Source organism: Macrotis lagotis, chromosome 5 (assembly GCF_037893015.1).
Source record: "Macrotis lagotis isolate mMagLag1 chromosome 5, bilby.v1.9.chrom.fasta, whole genome shotgun sequence".
In the NCBI taxonomy this organism is placed as follows: domain Eukaryota; kingdom Metazoa; phylum Chordata; class Mammalia; order Peramelemorphia; family Peramelidae; genus Macrotis; species Macrotis lagotis.
Genome location: NC_133662.1, coordinates 193,861,352 through 193,883,320, shown reverse-complemented (window position 1 = coordinate 193,883,320; position 21,969 = coordinate 193,861,352). Strand labels below are relative to the sequence as shown.

General features: G+C 34.6%; 1 protein-coding gene and 1 pseudogene across 3 annotated transcripts in view; both read right to left on the bottom strand.

Annotated features, from left to right (window-relative positions):
* ABCD3 (ATP binding cassette subfamily D member 3) overlaps positions 1-21,969 on the bottom strand; it is a 99,519-nt gene that overhangs the window by 31,057 nt on the left and 46,493 nt on the right. For all 3 annotated transcript variants that reach the window (XM_074188214.1, XM_074188213.1, XM_074188212.1), the window contains exons 6-10: positions 6,479-6,576; positions 5,818-5,941; positions 3,547-3,603; positions 1,973-2,115; positions 6-75 (exon numbers count right to left, since the gene is read on the bottom strand). In XM_074188214.1, the coding sequence (XP_074044315.1) occupies positions 6-75; positions 1,973-2,115; positions 3,547-3,603; positions 5,818-5,941; positions 6,479-6,576 (492 nt within the window). The remainder of the gene's footprint in view (positions 1-5; positions 76-1,972; positions 2,116-3,546; positions 3,604-5,817; positions 5,942-6,478; positions 6,577-21,969) is intronic.
* Positions 6,588-21,548, bottom strand: LOC141488262 (actin, cytoplasmic 1 pseudogene; annotated as a pseudogene).

Below are 21,969 nucleotides of genomic sequence, written 5' to 3'. Positions count from 1 at the left end.
CTTACCAGTTTACGGAAGACTGAATGAATTGTTTGCTTTTCTTTTTTATTCCCATTATAAAAGGCAATTTCTTCACTATTAAAAAAACAAATAGCATTAGTGTATATCCACTCAATCTGAGAGAAAGCATAATATGAGTGACAAAATAAAATGTACTCATGCCTAAGAAGAGACTATTATACTATTTGCAGTTTAATTTATTATCAACCTTTGAGAAATATGACTTTTTAAAAAAGTAACTTAAATTTAAAATTTAAAAATGACTTTACCTTTGTTAAAAAATAACAGATTTCTATTTGACTATGGTCTGAGGCCCACCTATGCACAATCTGTACAACATGTTGGTAAAATTCTTAATTCCTGGTTTATGAAAGCAGGTTCCTGTTCATTGTTGCTGATCTAACTTTATTTCAAAAATAGTCAGAAATGGACTTCAATCAGTTATTCCCCCCCTTTTATTACATTAGGAACATTAATGATATAGTTCAAATTACTAAACCAAATTTTTTTTTAGTTTTCAAAAAGGAATGTTGATGGTAGCAATAAATTTCTATCAAATTTTATCAAATTTATCAAATTTTAATTAAATTTAGAAAAATGTACTATTTAAATACTGAATTAATTTTCTAAGAAAAGTGTCCATAGTTTCTGAATTTATTTGGACATTCAGCCCATGCACCATATGAAATAAAGTCAAGAAAAATACTTTCCTCAAATTTTATCTAGATATATTGTTTTCTATATTAAACAGTTAAAAGTAGTGTTAAAATACGGCTATCGGCAGTGCCTTCTCTAATCAAAATTAATTTTATCTATGCCAAATAGACTAATTTTAAAAAGTAGTCTTTTAAAAAGTATGTTAGTTTCCTTTCTATTTCCCATGGTATGAAAGGCAATCTATGTCCCCAGTGCATCTCTAATCTTAGATAAGTAAATGCATCTGTATAATAGATAGATAGATAGATAGATAGATAGATAGATAGATAGTGTGTGTGTGTGTGTGTGTGTGTGTGTGTGTGTGTAGATATAGATATGTGGGAATAAGTTCTCTATGACTAGACCAAAAAGTATGTCTCAAAAGGAGACTAACTGCTAGTAAAACTAGAACCAATCTCTTTGGCAAATCACCCTAACCAACCTTTTTTTCTCTTTTACAAAGTGTTTTTACATAAAAATTTAATGAATTGAATTAAAGTAAACTTCCACTTTCAAGGAAACCTCTCTCTATTATTTATATATATATATTATTTATATATATATATTATTGAATATGTATTATTATTATTATACTATTAGTAAATTTAATATATAATCCTAAGAATGGAAAGAACATCAAAAACAAAATAAGTGAAACTGAATACTTCAAAATTTCAATGACCACATTTGACCCCAACAAAAACATATAAGACAATTTGCCAATCTTGTGGCAAAGAACTTAGCCACATGCCTCAATTGCCTTCCCATCTTAAAGATCCCTCCACTCTACTAGTTAATTTTTCCCTGAATCTCCATCCTAAAGAAGGTCTCAGGTCAGTCATTCCCCATTTCTCTACTGACTCTATCTGTGACTCTCTGGACTTAAAATCATGCCCCTATCTAGAAACCTCTTCCTCCCACTCTCCAAGAACCTTCTCAGTTCTCTTTTATGTGCTGTGTTCCTTCACAATAATATGAGCACACTGAAGGCTAGGACTGCTTTTCTTTTTCATTTGTATTTATATTCTTAGTGTATAGCATAGCTCCTAAAATAGTAAATATTTAATATATGGTTGTAAATTTGATGACAAGAGATGAAAATCAAAAGCACTACAAATAAAACAGTATGAGGAAATTTAGAAGGTTCTCTAAAATCAGTGAGACTAAAAATGTTTTTATTCTTAATAAGCAGGTTCAGTCATCTTTAGTCTTGTTCTTTCACAACTACATTTGCAATGATTCATTTATAGAATATCTTTAATCAAATTCTACTTACCTGTTTGTGATAAGCCGAGAATTGACAAATCTATATTCTCCTTCATATTTCTGTTCAGTCATTGTCATCTTACCAATGGGTCTCCTGAGGCGGGTCAGGAAAAAGCCTGAGACAACCAAATAGGCCATCATACTAGCTGGTCCCTGTAATTGTCAGGGGAAAAATATAAGCACTAAAAGAAATCAAGTTACTTTCACTAGAAGAAAACTACTACACAAAACTGAAGTTATCATCTACAATTTAAATAAAAGTGGCTACTGTGATTAGATAGAAAGGAAAAAAATAATAATGATTAAAATAACAATGGTAAATTTTTGGTGAAAACTAATATCCTAGTTGTCCATATTTATGCTAAAGCTAAACACATAATCTATACATAAAAAATTAAGTATTTTTCAAATTCACATTTTTTCACTGTTAAAATCATGTAAATACACAAAAAAACACAATTTTAATGTATGCACATTCTCCAGTAACAATTTTTAAGTGCCCATTGGTTGAGAAATGGCTAAACAAACTGCTACTTGAAGAAACAATAAATATGAAGAAAACAGTATAGAAAGACATATATGACTGAATGTGAAATGAAATAAGCAGGACCAGTAAAACAATGACTTCAACCATGTACATGAAAATAGTAACAAACTATTCCAAACAGAAAACTGTGAAATTACAATAAATAATGATCCCTAAAGAAGATATTGCCCTTTTATTTCTTTGTACAGTGGGGGAGGGAATACATATAACTTCAGATTTTTTTCAATATATTGATTATTTTTGCTTAACTTTTCTTTCTTTTTTCATTTTTTATTATGAGGGATAGTTCTCTGAGAGAGATACTGTGGGAAATGTAGGTGATGTTAAAATTTAAAATATCACTAAGAATTTTAAATGTCTACTGAAAGTGATTATGCTGATGAGAAAGAAATTAAAACAAAAGGCAAAGTCTAAATGAGATTCAAGATTTCACTCTCAGCATTTTCTTGGATGACAAACATACAATCATCCCAAACAAACAAAAATGCCATTACACATAGAGATAATTAAAGCTAACTGTTAATGCTGAATTTTTCAATGTTCAAAAGTTCATTCTATCAAACAAAACAAAGAATAATGAGACCAGTATATACAAGATAAGCTGTCCTCCTAGGTAAAGGGCAGGCTAAATGTTTATTAAGATCTGAAAGACTGAAACCCGTGTAATATTAAAAAATTCAACATTTCAACATCAAAATTCTAATAGCATATAGGAAATCCCAAAAATCTTTATTCAGAAATTACTCTGAAAAGAAAGCTGCTCTTGCTCATATGAGTTAATGTTTCTTATAAATTTGTAAAATATAACTTTGCATTTGACTCATAGTCTTGTGGCCTTAAAAAGGTAAGTCAGAGGGTCTTTATCACTACAGGGTCACATGGTTACTATTAGGATTTTACCCCTACCACAATGTAATCCCTGGGTGCAATCTAGGTATTCTGAAATGTACATTCATTTATTCAGATTACTAAGGAACTACTAAGGAATCTATAACAAAATACAATAAATAATATATCAGAAAACAACTCAACCTTACCTGAGCTCCAATTGCACTTGTTAACTTGAAGATGTACAAAACTATATCTAAAAATGGCTGTAAAATAAAAATAGCATTAGAACTCATCTGGATTAGTTGCTAAGTAATTAAGAAAATATTTAGTTTTATTAGCATTCAGTGTGAAACTGTCACAGGTACAGAAACATATATAAAACTACAACAATAAAAGGAATCACAGTGAAGAAAGGTATAGTCCCTAGTCTTAGAAAGATTATAATGTAAAAATAGAAGATAAAACAAGACTACTAAATATTGAACAAAGGGTTAATATGCACTAATAGGAAAAAAAAGACAGATTTATTAAGGAATTTTTAGTGTGAGGAACAGTAATTTGATAGTTTAATAAGGCTCAAATACAGCATGGTGAAAACAGATTTAGTCTAGGAATCTATAGTCCTAAGTTCCAGTTATCATTTGAAGAAAATTATTTGTCTCAGTTTTACTGGAAAAAAAAATTCTAGCACATATTACTAAAATCTAGATTATATTACTAAAGTGACAGCAAAGAACCAGTCTAAGCAAAACCAGATCATGCCAAACTGAACTCATCTCAATTTTTGACAATTACTAGAATTGCTAGATCAAGAAACTTTAGACAGTTAACCTATATTTTAGCATGATATGAGTTGTATCTGACAAAGTCTCTTATAAGGACAAATTAGAGAGATGTGAGCTAGCCAAAAAATAGGTGGATTCAGAACTGGCTGAATGACACATGGAAATCTGGTTAACATGAAAGATTTTTTTTTTTTTAGATTTTTCAAGGCAATGGGGTTAAGTGGCTTGCCCAAGGCCACATGGCTAAGTAATTAGCACGAAAGATTTTTTTTATAGAGTGTCCCAGTGATTTATGCTTGACTCTTAAGTAGTTGAATATTTTTAGTCAATGACTTGCACAAAGACATAGTTGGTCTACTTATTAAATCAGGAGCTGATGTAAAACTGGTAGGGATAGTTAATATATATTAAATAACAGAGGCTGGATTCAAACATAACTTAACAAAATAAAGGCCCTGAGTTGAATTTTTTTAAATGATGAAATTTAGTAAGGATAAACAAGAATCCTACACTTGAGTCCAAAAAATCAACTTCACAAGTACAAGAGGAAGGAGGGATGGTAAGACATTAGATCATCTGAAAAAGACTTAGGGATTTTGGTGGACAACAAGATCAATACAAATCGAAAGTGAAATGTCAACCAGAAAAAACTAGTGAAAAATCTGAACTACATTAAGAGAGGCGCAATGCCCAGAAAGTCAGAAACAAGCATCTCACTGCATTATGCCCTAGTTAGAAAAATTGGAAAAGGATGATATATAGAAACGAGTAGTTGGGATGGAAAAATGTCCAAAATCATGTGAACTGAATTTGAAAATTACAATGAAAAAACCTGTGGATGTTTAATATAGACATGATAGCCAAATTTAAGTATCTGAAGGGATGTGACAGAAGAGGAATTAGATTTATTCTGCTTAATCATACCTTACCAGGGGTGGGGTAAAAATATATGACATCTGCTATAAGTTTTTCCCATTAATAATCTAAGTGGTGACAAATGCTTAAAAAACATATAACATGTAAATTCTGAAAATAATGTATATTACATACAAAACTGAACTACATAAGAATGCACGTGGTTAGAGCACACGAATCATCAGAGCACTTCTAATATTAAAATTTCAAGTCAGTTATGGAAAATTTTGGAAGAAATAAATCCTGGTTAGAATTTAGCAGGGATGCATTCCCAACAAAGGGTCTATAGTTAGTTTTAAATTACTCAGAGAGGTTGTAGACTAGGGCTAGAAAGACTAGACGATGAGCGGCAATGGATCACCAAGATTGAATCAGAAATGAATATAATTAATATGTAATCTTTTATGGATGACATGTAATTCCAAGAACTTAAATATAAAAATTTTAACAGTTTTGAAAACTGTTTCCAAAAGTTTAAGTTAATGAACCAAACTGAAAGATAAAAATGTATAAGAAGAAAAAGTACCAAAAAAAAGTACTTTGGATATTTGTACCAAAAATACCTTCCTTGAAAAATGTTTTTGAAAATAAAAACAAAAACTTAAAATACTAGTTCAAATTTTAATTTAAAACTTTTCATTCAGTGATTTCATCTTACTATAAATATGTCACTCACATTTAAATACTAATTTGCTTCTGTAGAACAGTATATTCTAAAAGAATTGCATATCTCAACAACAGAAATCACAAAGTTTAAAATTTATTTCAGAAACTTACCTTGCTAAGGTTTGAGTAGAGATCAACTACACTGTTACAAAACTTTTCCACATCTTGTGTAAGCAGCTGGTCTGGATTAGCTATTCTATTATCCAGATTTCCCATTTTATAATATGTGAAAGCTCTGAAACAACAGGAAGACAAAGATATAACAAAAATGAAAAAAAAGCAAAAAATATTTTATTTTCCCAAACTCAAATATAACCAAATAAAAACAAAATGCTGGAATTTAAGGCATTCATTTTATAAATAAAAGGTCAAACAAAGATCATACAGCTGGACAGTAGCAGGGTAGAAGTAGCACTGGAGTCTCTTGACTCTTGGTGCATTGCTAATACAATGAAGTGCTCTACATGTTTCTGCTTCTAATAACGTTTTTCTTGAAAAATGTAATAATAAAAATAAATATCAATTGATATGAAATAGAAACTGCTCAATTTAATTGCATCTTTGCTTTTTTTTTTTAAAGAAAAAGATAGGGGTGGCTAGGTGGCACAGTGGGTAGAGCATTGGCTCTAGAGTCAAGAGTACCTGAGTTCAAATCTGGCCTCAGACACTTAATAATTCTGTGTGGCCTTGGGCAAGCCACTTAACCCCGTTTGCTTTGCCAAAAAAAAAAAATCTAAAAAAAAGAAAAAGATAAAAATATATTATCACTTACTGGAGATATTCCTCATAGAGGTATTTAGTGAGCCTTACTCGGAAGCACAGTTTAAGTTCATTTAAACCAAACTTCAAAAAGTTATTCACCAGAGAGATCTAAAACGAAAATACAAAAAATTAGTTTTGTTTCATTTCAAATTATTAAAATATAACTAGATGTCTGTTCTTTACTCTGTCTCCAAATCTTAAACTTTTATAATTGCAAAGCAGACTGAGATTGAGACATTATTCAAATCAATAAAAAAATTTTTTAAACTTTTAAAATTTAAAGTGTATAAAAATATATGTTTTGTTCAATTTTTTAGACCTAAGATTTCATTAGTGTAAGAAATTTCTGGTAAGTAAATTCCTTCCATCAATGCAGAGGGGCCAACGGATAAAGCAATTTAAGTATATTAAAAAAAAGATAAAGCAATTTTGAAAATTGTCTCAAGTCCTTCCATGTTAAGTGACTTGAATCATACAAGCATTATAAGTCAATGAACCTAGGTCTTCCTCACTCTGATGTAGGTCCACCATTTACTATGTCATGCTGCCTTGTACAAATTTGTGAGTATTATATGTCATTAAATCTAAGGTATAAAATACATTAAGTTGTGAAAAGGTCCACTGACACAACCTTGTGAGATTTCACTTAAAATTTTACTTTAACCTTATCTTCCCAGTTATAATTTTGTCTCCTATTGCCTTCTTTACTAGTAAAATAAATACACAAATCTGTCAACTGTCCAATGAGGATTCTCCCTGAAAATTTCCAAAATTATGACTTAGATTTGTGATCTTATCAGTGTGGGTAGTTATCCATACATTTCCATCCACAGCCCCTTATACATGCCCTTCTATAAATTTTTCCTAGAAACCAACATATTATCTAGAGCTCTTCCTTTGGTTCACTTAGAATTATTAAGAAGTCAATAAAACATTTGAGTTATTAATCTAAGATATTTTATTCCCTATACATAACATGAAAATGGTATCACTCTAAGAATCATAAAATTTTAGAACAAGAAGAGACTTAAAAATTTAACGCAGTCTCTTGAAGATGGAACTTACCCAATGCTGTTGTGATTACTTGTAGGAGACCTGGTCTCCTAAATCTCAGATCACTATTCTATTAAATTTAATTCAACAAACAGTTTTAAGGCCATATTATGAGCTGTTTCTCTATATTTTATATAATATCATGCTGTCTTTCCCATATATTTATAAAATGTATACTTTTTCTGGTAAAAAATTAATCTTTAGAATATCATTCACTTGTTCTGCTTTTAATGAAATACTATTCTTTCTATAGTTCTAGTGAGATATTTTTATTTTTTAAAAATAGAAAGCAAGTGGGATGAGATTAAGGATAGATGATCCACAGGTTTTTTTGCACTGTGGAACAAAAAAGTTTAAGAATCACTTAAATTATTGAAATAAAGCTGAATTACAAGGTTAAAAAAAAGGCCTTGTTACAGAAAATTCCAACTTCATGATGGTCAATATAGTGGTGTTCCATGATATATAGAATATAAGTGGAATCTCCCTTTAATAGCTACCATAAATATTATCATATTTAATATAGTAAGGCTAAACTCTGACTAATACTGTTTTGTTGACAAGAAAATTAAATCAATTAAACAAAAGTACAGATGTATTCTCTCACATAGATGTATTCACAGATATACCTATCTAGTTATTTAAGATGCTGTTTCTTTGACTCAACAAATATGTACATTCATATTCATACATATATTACACATACACACATATATGTATATATAAACATACATATGTGTGTGTTTAAAAACAGTACTCAATAAAATCTGATGTGATTTTTCCCCAAACATGTCTTACTGGTCTGACCACTCCTTCTCAGTCCTTTGCTGGATCTTTATCTACATCATACCTACTAAAAATAAATGTTGACAAAGTTCTGGTTTTTTTCTTCCTTTCTCTCATTCATTCACCTATTCACTTTCTAGGAGTTCTGTTACTATCTCTATCTAGATGACTCTAGATTTTTATATTCAGCTCCATACTGTCCTTAGATCTAGGTCTGCATTACCAATTAATGTATACTTTTAAAAAAGTTTATCTAAAAGCAAGACTCACCATCTACACTTCCCTGCAACCTACCCTTCTTCTGAAATTCCCTAGTACAAGGGCAGCCCCATCACTTTAGTCAACCTCAAGAGTAAATCTCAACTCTTCACTCTCACACAACACATTCAATTATCTGAAGTGCTATTTGTAGCATCACAATCTCTAGATCTGTTCCTCATCTATCCTCTATACTATCAAAAGACCCCCATCCTCCAAATAGCTATTCAAGTTATTTTACTAAAGTACAGATCTGACAACGCAGCCCTCCCCTCTCTCCTCCAACTCAATAAACTCCAGTCTCTCACTTTTATATCTAGGACCAAATCTAAACTTGGTTTGGCATTAAAGCTCTTCACATACTAGCATAAGCTATTTAATATGCATGTCTTCATACACATTCTAGTTAAAGATTTTATTTATTTTTTAGTTTTATAATTCCCTCCCCCAATTTCACTTCCCTCTTCCTACCCCAACCCCCCACATAAAGCAATTTGTCAGTCTTTACATTCATACACATTCTAAATCCAGCCACAATGGCCTCCTTGTGGCTCCTCACACAAAGTGCTCAATCTCAGTACCTCACCTTAAATACTCAGTTCAAATGTCCTTTCAAGAGCTCTCCGGCAGCTTGTCCCTTCCCTTCTCCAGTTACCTCATTATCTGCTCCATGTCTCATTACACAGGTGTATCTCTTCCATTAGAATTTAAATTCCATTGTCTTCTAAGCCCCAACACGACACCCCTCACAGTGCTTACTAAATATATGCCAAATAATTGACATTAGGGAAGGCACAAGGTGTTCACACATGCCCCAGAATAGTTTATATTTCAGTTCTTAAGGATATAGTACATGAAAGGCACTATAGTAAAGTGGGAAGGATAAATTGAAGCAAAAATGTGGAAAGTTATGGATATCCAGCTAAATGCTTAGATCCCATTTTATAGGCAAATGGGAGCCTTTGGTGATGCTTCTGAGAAGTTTAGTTTTGTAATCCAAGAATCTATAAAATAAGGAAAACTAATGAAGCAGCTATGTGTAGAATTAAAGGGGTGGAGAAAGAGGAGGTAGAGATAGGGAAGAAATTTATTCCATGCAAGCAAGATAGTCTGAGGAAAAAACTTAATAGTGGCAGAAGGTAGAATACCTGGGGAGCAGCAAATAGGTCTATATGACTAGATAGTTGAAGCCATAAAACTAGACATGACTGTCAAAGGAAAAAGCATAAAGAAACAGAAGACAGAGCATCAGAAAATGTCTACATAAACTATCAGGGGAAGTAATGAAAAAAGGAAGAAAACGAAAAAAGGAAAATAACTGGAAAAAAAGAAGGAAAAAATTAGTCAGTCATCATAGATGTTACATGAATGTCAAGGAGAAAGACTTCTGAGAAAGAGTCACCAGATTAAGTCCAATTTTGTCTCAGTTTTCTCTGGCAAAGAACAATAATGAGAAGATTTTTTAAAAAAGGAGGAGGATGAAGAGACAGCAACTCAAGTGAAGGGAGACGGGAAAGAGAACCCAATTTTAAATTAGCCCAAAACAGTAGGCAAGAACAAAATACATCAAAGGGCACTACTACTGAAAGAACATGAACATACAGCTTAACTGTTGTCAGTGAACAGAAAAATCACAGTGAATGAGTGAGGTGCCCTTAAACTGAAGAAAGGCAAATATTACTCCGAATTTCAAAAAAAAGGTAGTAGTGGGGGGAGAGGTAGCTATTATAATACAGTGACATTGATACAAATTCCTGGTAAAATTCTAGCATAGATTATTAAAAGGTCAATTGGAGAGCGTTTAGAAAGTGAAAAAAAAAAACATGACTAAAGCAGGGGAGGGGAAAAGATGAAAGAAGGAATTAATTCCCCCCAAAGGAAGTTATTACTGTTATCTGATGAATGGGAAGGACAGAGTACATAACTGTTTACTAATATTATTTTAAACTTTATAAAACACTTTACACATTATCTCAGCAATTAGATATGGTGAATAATGTAAATATTCTTATTCCTATTTTACACATAAGTAAAATGAATCTCAGAGGATAAATGATTTGCCTAAGGCCATAAAGTTAATAAATGCCAGAGCCCAGATTTGAAAATAGGTTTTTGAACTTTGCATTCAACACACTTTTCACTGTATTTACTTAATTTAAGCAAAACATCTGACAGTCTCACATAATAATACCATTGAAAATAAGATAGAGAGATAAAGATTGGATCATCCTTCAGTTATATAGGTCAAGAATTTGTTAAATACCAGAGGGTATTTTTTCTTTTTTTTCTACTTAACATTTTTGCAATAATAATAGTTGGGATGAATTTTGGTCATCATGAGTATGTACTTTCCCGACTCCATTTTTGGATTGCAATTCCTTCCACGATTTCTTGTTAATTTTGTTCTTATATTTCTATAAATGTCCTCAATGGGGACTAATCCAATGAACTTCAGACATTCTATTATTTCTTTAAAGATATCTAAGTTTTTGGACTTTGTCCATCTGATTTCTCATTCTCCCTGGGGGGGGGGGGGGGTTAGTATATCCCTTTGTCTGACAACGTATGTCCTTGACATTATTTACTCTATTCCATTTCTTGAGCACAAGTCAGTATTACTACTAATATGCTGCAGCCTATTTTGACTATAGGATCAGTGTTCTAGTTCAGAGACATATACCATTATCACAGAGATTGGTGTTGAAGGGGACAGCTATGTGGCACAGTGGATGGAGTATCGGCCCTGGAGTCAGGAGGACCTGAATTCAAATCCAGCTTCAGACACTTAACAATTGTCTGTGTGACCTTATGCAAATCATTTAACCTCATTGTCCTAAATAAAAAAAAAAATTAAAAAAAAGATTGATGTTAAAGCATATAGTCATTTGGGATCAGTGAAAAACCTCATCCAATTTCAGTTAGAATTCTGCTTTTTTTTTTAAACCTGTGCACTTTTATTTGAAGTCAGTGTACAGGTAAAGCCCCCCCCCCCCCCCCCAAGTACTGGCACCAATCTTATTAAACTCCCTGGGAGACTACAAAAAAGTCTTCATTCACATTTATGTTGGGGGCTGGGAGGGATTTTGGGGGCCATCCATTATGGTTGGCAATTAAAAAAAGTAACAAGTATTAAGGCAAAAGATATAAAAAGTTTTTTTTAAAGGATTACATTAATTTACATGAAAAGCAATCCAATTCCCCCCTCCCCCTCCCCTTCTGGATGTTTTGTTAAGTAGTAGCTCCTTTGCTCTAAGAGTAGGATAGCCATCTTCGTAGAGGCAAGCAACCCTGTAACAATGCATTATACAATTGTTTGGAATGACTTAAAAAAAAACCCCCAAATGTATAGTGTCCTGAAAATACACTATAGAATTTTGGGGATGTTTGCTTCCAACATACTTAAGACTGTTTATCATTTTCACCATTCCAATTTTAAATCCCGAGTCAAGCACCCAAAAACCCCCCCCAAAAAACCCCAAAAACAAAGCCAAGCCAATCTCATCTCTTTTTTGGTCCATTACCACACCCAAAAACAAAAAATTTTTTAAAAAAACACAAACAGTCCATTTAGAAGCATTTGTGGGTGGACAATGGAAGGCCCAGGTTCATCATACTCCTGCTTGCTGATCCACATCTGCTGGAAGGCAGAAAGAGACGCCAGGATGGAGCCTCCAATCCAGACAGAGTATTTGCGCTCAGGTGGGGCAATGAGCTTGATTTTCATTGTGCTGGGGGCTAGGGCTGTAATCTCCTTTTGCATCCTGTCAGCAATGCCTGAGTACATGGTGGTATCACCAGACAATACGGTATTGGCATACAGAACCTTAGGGATGTCACCATCACACTTCATGATGGAGTTGAAGGTAGTTTCATGAATTCCACAGGATTCCATATCTAAGAAAGAAGGTTGGAAGAGAGCTTCTGGGCATCGGAACAACCTCTCGTTGCCAATAGTGATAACGTGCCCATCAGGGAGCTCATAGCTCTTTTCCAAAGAGAAGCTGGAGGCAGCAGTGGCCATCTCCTGCTCAAAGTCTAGGGTGATGTAACACAGCTTTTCCTTGATGTCACACATGATTTCTGTCTCAGCTGTGGTAATGAAACTGTACCTTCTCTCCATCAGAATCTTCATGAGGTAGTCCGTCAGATCACGACCAGCCAGATCCAGATGGAAGATGGTACGAGGAAGGGCATAACCTTCATAGATGGGCACAGTGTGGGTCACACCATAACTGAAGTCCATCACAATACCAGTGGTATGACCAGAGGCATATAGGGACAACACAACCTGGATGGCAATGTACACAGCTGGGGTCTTTTTCTTTTTTTTAAGGTCTTTGAAGGTCTCAAACATAATCTGAGTCATCTTTTCTCTATTGGTTTTAGTGTTCAGGGGAGCTTCTGTGAGCAGCACAGGGTGCTCTTCAGGGGCCACATGGAGCTCATTGTAGAAAGTATGATGCTGGTATAGATCTGGATCTTCTCCATGTCATCCCAGTTGGTGACAATACCATATTCAATGAGGTACTTCAAAGTCAGAATACCTCCCTTGCTCTGAGCTTCATCTCCCACATAGCTAACTTTCTGGCCCATACCCACCATCACACCCTGATGTCTTGGGCAGCCAGCCAACAATGGAAGGGAAGATGACCTGAGGGGCATCATTTCCTGCAAAGCCAGTTTTGCACATGCCAGAGCCATTGTCAACAACGAGAGCAGCAATATCGTCATCCATGGAGAACTCTGAGGTGGCCAACTTAAACCCTTACAAGAGAGGTGGTGGTGCCACAACCTGCAGGCAGGGGGGGAAGCAAGTGCACACTGGGTAGAAGAGCTCACAGCTCTAGAACTCTACTTCTGACCAAATTCTTGGCCCAACTTATCTAAATCTTCAACCATTCAAGATTAAAAACTTTAAAGGGAATATCCAATAAGCAGTTCAACTAGCCTCACAATAATGTCTGAGCTCTTGTGTTTTTAACCACTTTGTTTTTCCTCTCTAGATAGTTAATTTGACTAGAGATTGTTTCTGAGGATATTCTAGAGTGCTCCTGGGATAAAAGTAGTAAAATGACATCTGTGAAAAAGAACATTAAGAAAAATTCAACTCTGGTTTGAAATACTTATATTTAGAATCTACAAAGGCCATTAGATCATAGAATGATAGAAATCAGAACTGAAAAGAACCTCAGAAGATCATTACAACATATTATAAATGAATAAACTGAGCCCCTGAGCAGTTCAATGACCAACTTAAGTCTTCTAACTCTGAATCTAATGCTACTTCTACAATACCAGAGTAACACTGCACAAGTCTTCTTGAGAAATCAATGACATTTTACCTCCGAACTTCCAGACATAGCCAGCATGTGGTGGAAAGGGGTCCCTGTTCATCTCTTCAACCCCCCCCCAAATATATACACACACATCAGTGGTTTAAACTTTTTAAAAAGCTACCTAGACAAGTGTCCGGTTGAACAAATTACTTAAAAGTTATATAAATGTGTATGTATACACACAGACACACACACACACACACAGATAACATGTATAGCTGTAAGGCTAGATGGCAGAAGACATGAAAGAAAGAAATTTCTCATGTAAAAAGACTGTGGGCCCTAGGATGTAGCAGTCATGAATATTAGGTATGGTGCTTTTTAATAAAATATAATTTCTCAGTGAACTTTTTAAAAAAAACCCTTTATTCAGCATTTGAAATAATGATTGCTGCTGCTTTTTGGAGTTGCACTAAAGGCATCATCATCATTATGATGATTATATTAGCTAATATTTATGCAACTCTCAGGATGTGACCTACACTGTGCTAAGTGCTTTACAAAAATTATCTCATTTGATCTTTATAACAACCTGGGAGGTGGTGATATCATTAGCCCCACATTACAGCTGAAAAAACTGAATCAGACAAAGGTTAAGTGATTTGCCCAAGTTCATAAAGCTAGAAGTTAGTATGTGTCTGAAGCTGGATTTGAACTTAGATCTTCCTTACACTGGGCCCAGTATTCTATCTACCATGTCACCTTGCTGCCTTAATTTTGCTCCAGTACCTCACTTAAATTCTATGAATTTTTGTATTTCAACAGTATTCTTTGTAAATAACAACATATTGGCCTATTCTATTGCCTAATCCTTTCAATCCTGGATCTTCCATTTTATGGGTTAGTTCATTGTAATGATATTCAGTTACAATTATGTACTTTTCTCCTTCAAAATGTGTTCTTTAAGTCCCTAAATACCAAGGAATAAGTTGACTGTACATAGAATCTTGTCAACTTCGTAGTTTTTCTACTTCTTAATTCTCTGTATACAATACTGATACATAAGCTGCAGCTGTAGCAAATTACTTGACATGAATAATTATTTATATATGGTTACATTATATGACTGAAATGGTCATATAAGAGTACTTCTGACACAAAGTTGACTCACAATGTCTCATTTTGTCCAGATAAAACTGGATTAGGCTGGCCTTGCCATCTTTAGCTAGTTCTGTGTCAGTTGAGTAAATGAGTAAGTTATTAGTTCATGTTTAGTGTAGTTAGTACTGTGCTGTGCCCTGGGTATTCCCATATACAAACATACATACATACATACATACACACACACACATATATGTGTGCGCTACGTAACAGGAAATATAAGAAAAACAGTTCCTGCCCTCGAGAACCTTATGTCTGAATAGAAGAACACATATAAGGGAATGAAGACCAGGGAGGAGTGTTAGAGATAGGGAAAAATAATGATGTTTAGGGACTTCATTGATGGATATCATTTTCAAGACTGGTATGAAGAAAAAAACAGGCAAGGCTTTACAAAAACTGGAGTATTCAAGATAAGAACAAGGTACCTATTCAACTCCCTTTTTCATTCAATACCATAATGCTAACAAAAGAATCCAAATGAGCTGTTAAGAGCTGGCCATCTTCATTAGACTATAAAATATTCATCTAAAGAATGTTTGGGTCCTTTTTTATTAAAAGTTCCAATTACCCTTAAAGTTTTGGCCCCATTGAAGAAATGATGAAATCTGATAAATGTACTATATATTCAGAAGCAAACCATATTTTCCCATGTATAGATGCAACCCTTTTCGAAAATTTGGGGGTCTAAAAACTGGGAGTGCCTCATACAATGGGTTGTAGATTATTTTACTTGCATTTCCCATTTTTTTCACCCTTATTGTCTTTGTATTCATTGTTTCACATTTGTTATCAGTATATTAGGTTACATTTTGCCACATCTTGCCCAGAAATGGCTTAGAAAAGGTTTTGGTATAGTGCTGAATTCAAATTCAAAGTGGATTTGTACAAGTGAATGGAAATTGTCAGTTTGTTCCTCCTCTAACTGAGAAAGCAATCTGAGACTAGCTGGGGAAGAAGAAACCCTACTGAAGACATCACAGCAGAGGAAGTCAGCCAAATGACCTGATCTAGGGAACTGAAAATCTGAATTGAAGAGCAAGGGCAATCGGAACTCCAGTGTGCACAAAGATGGCTCGACATGGGCAAGAATTGCTAATGAAAAAGTGACTGACTTCAAAGGAGACACAATTGGTGCTTCAGGTTTATGAAAGGAATGGACAAAATATGCAACCACACATCAGTCTGGCACAAAAGATGCCTGAAAGCTATGAGTAGAAGGTCTTTGAATTCATGATGAATCAACTTGAGTTCAATAATTTTTTGGGTTTTTTTTTTCAAATTTGGGGCCCCAAAATTAAGGTGAATCTTATACATGGGGGAAAAACATGATTGTTCCAGCACTGCAGAAATTTTGAAATGGAGATGGAATACTACAACACAAACTTTCACAATGCTACATCAAGAAATATATATGGGGGGGCGGAGCCAAGACAAAGGCAGGAGAACAGCCTTTCTTGGGTGCTCTCTCCAAAACATTTCATAAACCTTCAAAATGATGACTCTAACTGAATTTTCCAGAGACAACCCACAGAAAGATCCAGTGAGGCAATTCTCCAGGCCAAGGTACTCTGGAAAATAGTGGGAAGGCTCTGTTCCATGGGGTTGGAGGGGCAGCAGCGTGCCCAAGTGAAGGAGTTTCAGCCTTCCAGAAACAGCCCCAGGGCTCCCAGCAACAGAAGCAATTTACTGATCTGCACCCCAGGGAGCACCAAGCACAACTTGGAAGATCAGCTGGAAGACCTTTGCCAGAGCAAGCATGAAGCCCAGGCCAGCATGGCCCTCCTCAGTGCAGCTGTGACCCTCAGCACATTCCAGATCCCAGGAAATGGAAGCAAGTTTGTGGAGGTGCCCAGCAGGAGCCACCAGGCAGCTGCAACCTGAGTGCTCAGCCCAGATAAGGTAAGGGAGTGAAGGGAGACTGCCGAGATCTGTCCTCTGTCCCTGGAACAGGACTCTGGGGATTTGAACCTATCCAGACCCTGGTCTTGGTTTGGGGTCCCAGAGGAGTGAGCTTGTAGCCATTAAACAGACCAGGAGAACAGTCAGAGCCTCACATACTGAGGTTCTTGTGGGAGTGTCCCAACAATACTCCAAAGCTCAGGAAGCACCCCAAAGCCAGGCATAGGCTGGGGAAATGAGTTAAAAAAAAAAAAGGAACCTAACCATAGACAGTTATTTTGGTCCCCTATACATTATCAGAAGATGAGAAAGTTTAAGCTTCTGCATCTAAAGACTCCAAGAAATAAAGAAGCTGGGCACAGGCTATGACAGATCTCAAAAACGATTTTGAAAATCAAGTATGGGAGGTAAAAGAAAAATTGGGAAAAGAAATGAGATGCAAAGAAAAACTCAGAAACGAAGTCAGCAGCTTAGTCAAGGAGATCCAAAAAATACTGAAGAAAATAACATATTAAATATATTAAAATAACATATTAAAAACCGGTTTAGATCAAATGGATAAAACAGCTTAAAAAGTTATCGAGTAGAAGAATGCTTTATAAAGCAGACTTGGCCAGTTGGTAAAGGAGATAAGAAAGCTCACTGAGAAAAACAAATCCTTCAGATGTAGAATGGAGCTAAAGGAAGCTGATGACTTTGTGAGAAATCAAGACACAATAATTCAACACCAAACGAATGGAAAAACTACAAGAAAATGTGAAATATCTCACTGAAAAAAACTGATCTGGAAAAATAGATCCAGATAATTTTAAAATTACTAGGCTACCTGGAAGTCATGATCAAGAAAAGAGCTTCATTTTTTAAAGAATTCCTACAGGAAAATTGCCCTAATATCCTAGAAGGAGAAGGTAAAATAGAAATTGAGAGAATCCACTAATCTCCTCCAAAAAGAGATCCAAAAAAAAAAAACCCAGGAATTTTTTTTTTTTAGATTTTTGCAAGGCAAATGGGGTTAAGTGGCTTGCCCAAGGCCCCGCAGCTAGGTAATTATTAAGTGTCTGAGGCTGGATTTGAACCCAGGTACTCCTGACTCCAGGGCCAGTGCTCTGTCCACTGCACCACCTAGCCTCCCCCTAAACCAGGAATATTATAGCCAAGTTCCAGGACTCCCAAGTCAAAGAGAAAATATTACAAGTAGCCAGAAGGACACAATTCAAATATCATGGAGCTGCAGGCAGGATTACCTGGGACCAGGAAGTATTCACATAAAGGGATTATAGGGCTTGGAATATAATACTCCAGAAGGAGAAAGAGCTTAAAATGCAACCAAGAATCAACCACCCAGCACATCCTCTTCCAAGGGAAAAGATGGACTTTCGGGGAAATTTCAAATGTTCCTGTTGAAACTGCCAGAGCTGAATAGAAAGTTCGATCTTCAAGTACAGGACTCAGGTGAAGCACAGAGAGTGGATGAGAAGGGTAAATTATGAACGATTTAATTATGATGAACTGCATGTATTCCTGCATGGGAAGATGATATTGATGATACTCATTTAATAGAGTAGGTATAAGGTGCTTTTATAGATGAGGCACAGGAGAGAGCTGAATTTGAAGATATAATATATGGCAAAAATGGGGTCAGTAGGTGAAAGGGAAATGTACTGGGAGTAAGAGAAAGGAGAGGTAGAATTGGCTAAGATATTTCATATAAAAGATATTTCATGTAGCTTTTGCAATGGTATGGAAGGGAGGAATGAGGGAACCTTCATTCTCATCAGAAATGGCTCAGAGTGGAAACAGCATACACACTCAATATGGTATAGGCATCTAGAAGAAAAAGGAGAGAAGGTGGATGGGGGAGGGAAGGGGGGGATATGGGTGATAGAGGAGATGGTAGGTCATAGAAGAGGATAGTCAGATAGAACACATTTTCTTTTTTACTTTTTGCAAGGTGCTGGGATTGGGTGGCCTATCCAGGACCATGGGGCTGGGACATTGCTGGGTCTCTGTGGTGGGACGTAGGCTTGGAGCCTCCTGGCCCCAGGGACAGCGCTCTGCCCTCTGTGCCACTCAGCTGCCCCACAGCACATTTTTGAAGAGGGACAGAATGGAAAGAGAAAGAAAATATAACAGATAATAGTGAAGAGAAATGGATGGAGGAAATTGCAATCAGCAACTATAGAAAAAATATGATGGACTTATGAAAAGAATGTGATACACCCAAGACAGAGCTGATGGCATCAGAATAGACTGAAACACATTTTTTTCTTTTACTTTATTTATCATGAGGTTTTATATTTTTGTGGGGTAGGGGTATTATGTTTATTCTTAAACAATAATATTTTAGTAATGTGTAAATAAATTAAAGGAAATAAAAACATGAAGAAAAATTTTAAAAAAGAAGAAATATATCCAGGGGAAAAAAGGAAAAGGAATATCCAAGAGATGAAGATAAATACATGCCTCAAGGGTCTGAGAATTTGCTTGATTTAAACCCCATTTTAAAATCTATGAAATGTTTGCAGATTTAAAAAAATTTAAATTAAAAAATACATTTTATAAAGGAGAAAAAAAAACCTTTGGGCTATCATCAAAGCAGTAATTTCCTTCCATAATTTTGGTACAGAAAAGTATGTCATATAGGCCATTCTTGAAGTCTTCTCTGATTGGTGGCAACTTCCAGTTCTTCTGTCCCCCCCCGAAAAAACCAGGATTACCTCCATGCCACACTGAATACAAGAACAGGAGTTTTATAATGGTAAAACTCACATTTACAAAGTACTGTAAACTTTACACAGTGCATATCTCACAAAAAATTCTGGGAGGTAAAGTTTTATCAAGTATGTCAATGGCATAGCCAGAAAGAAACCTAATATATTGAATGACAGAACTGAGATCTAGAATTATCCTAACAGATTAATGGTGAACTGAAGCTAATAAGATAAAATTTAACAGGAATGAATAAAGTTTTTAACTTGGAAAAAGGAAGGAAGGAAGGAAGGAAGGAAGGAAGGAAGGAAGGAAGGAAGGAAGGAAGGAAAGAATAAGATAGAAAAGATAAGATACTGGGCAGAGGGCAGAACTGGAACAGTCCCAAGAAACTGAAGGATGGGACACCAGTGAGTGCATGAAATGGTAATGAAAAATTAGTTTACAGTGAAACCAGAGAATTAGACAAAGTATCAATATAAAGTGACTAAAGTCATCAAGGATGACTGACAGTAATTAAGCTGAAAAAAATACTATCAAGTTCTTAAGTCACTGAAAAAGTAAAGTCTAAGAGGTTTGTGGGGAACTATATGATTAGGCTGGGAAGCTGGCAATATATGAAAAAGACATGAATTTTTAAAAATAAAATTTTATTGATATATTTTTTAATCACAATAATCTCTCCCAGTGTTCCCCTTAAGCCATTTCATTAAACAAAACATTTTTAAGGAAAAAAGATGAGGGGGCAAAAAGACTTATCAGCACAAGGAAAAATTCTGAAAATATCTGCTATGATTCATCTTCTTGGACCTCCAAAGAAGAATGAATCTTCTCATATCTCTTCTTTAGAGCCTTGCTTGTTCTATGCAATTCTGTAACATTCATTTTCTATTATCTTATGGTTGGTATTCTTTCCATTTACATTGCTGTACTCACAGTGTATAATAATTTCCAGTTTCTGCTTACTTCATTATTATCAGTTCATGTGGGTCTTTCATGTTTCTCTTTATTCATCGTATTTGTTCTTTTTTTACATCATAGTCATATATTCTTATACCACAATTTGTTTTGAAATTCCCAATCTATAAACATCTACTTTGCTACCCCACACCATGTGTGTGCGTTCACACACACATGATACTTTGAGTGTACAGGGTAGGGGGCATTCTCCTCATCCTGATCTCCTTATGATATATGCTTAGTAAGAGGACCTCTGAGTCAAAGTCTATCAACATATTAGTCATTTTCTTTGGAAAATATTTGTGATCCATAATTCTGCTACCAATGCACCAGTATGCCTATCTAACCCTATTCTTCAGATTTGCATTCAACATTTATTAAGCAGTATTCCAGGAAGGATATACAAAGATAAATAACAGAGTTCTAGACTTCAAGAAATTAATGATATATAATACAAGACATACATGGGAAACCCAAGTATCATTGTAAAAATGGCATTCAAAAAAAGAAAGACAATTTCTGACTGGGGATAAAGGAAATGTCACAGAGAAGGCAATATTTAAGTTATACATTGGAATATGGGTACAATATCAACTAATGTTGATGGGAAACAAAATATAATTTTGCACATAATTTTATTTTCTACTTACTTTCATTACAAATTATGAGATGTGGTTCAGAGAAAGGATTCAGAGAAAGGGATTGAGAAAGTAGTCAGCAAAAATATAGCAAAATATGTCTCATATCTCCACATTTCTCTTGCCAGAGTAACTGGCTACAGTGATGTCATATTGATGTAATGTGAAGTTCAGCAGGATGTTGAAAAGTTTTATCAGTAACCAATGTATTTCCAGTATACCCTTTAGCACCCCTTATACAGAGGAATATTTAATATTTTAAGTTGAATTCTTCAAGGAAAAGCTCAAAATTTCATTGAAGCTTAACTTAAGTTCATGTATATCAAGTTCATTCCTATTCATTCATATCAGTTATATATATATATATATATATATATATATATATATATATATATATATATATATATATATATATGTTATTAGGGGATTCCTGTATATACTCATATGCTTTCTTGGACCTCCTCAAGAAAATTTTGTTTTCTACCATTCACCCTCTCAGACAAACATATAACCACCAAAGATCAGTCTTCTGGTTGAGCCTTCACCCTGGGGTTAATAACGTTACTTCAACTTTCAAAATAATGGTCTAAAAGATTATACTTTTCAACCCTCTTCCAAATTTTTACTAAATTTAAGTTTGTTTCTGACAAATTAAAACTCTACTTTAAAAATGGATATTTTATAAGTACTTTTTCCTTTTACTCTCAATTGAATGCTAAAATTCCCAGTGCCAAAAATCACTAAATAAAAACTAAAGG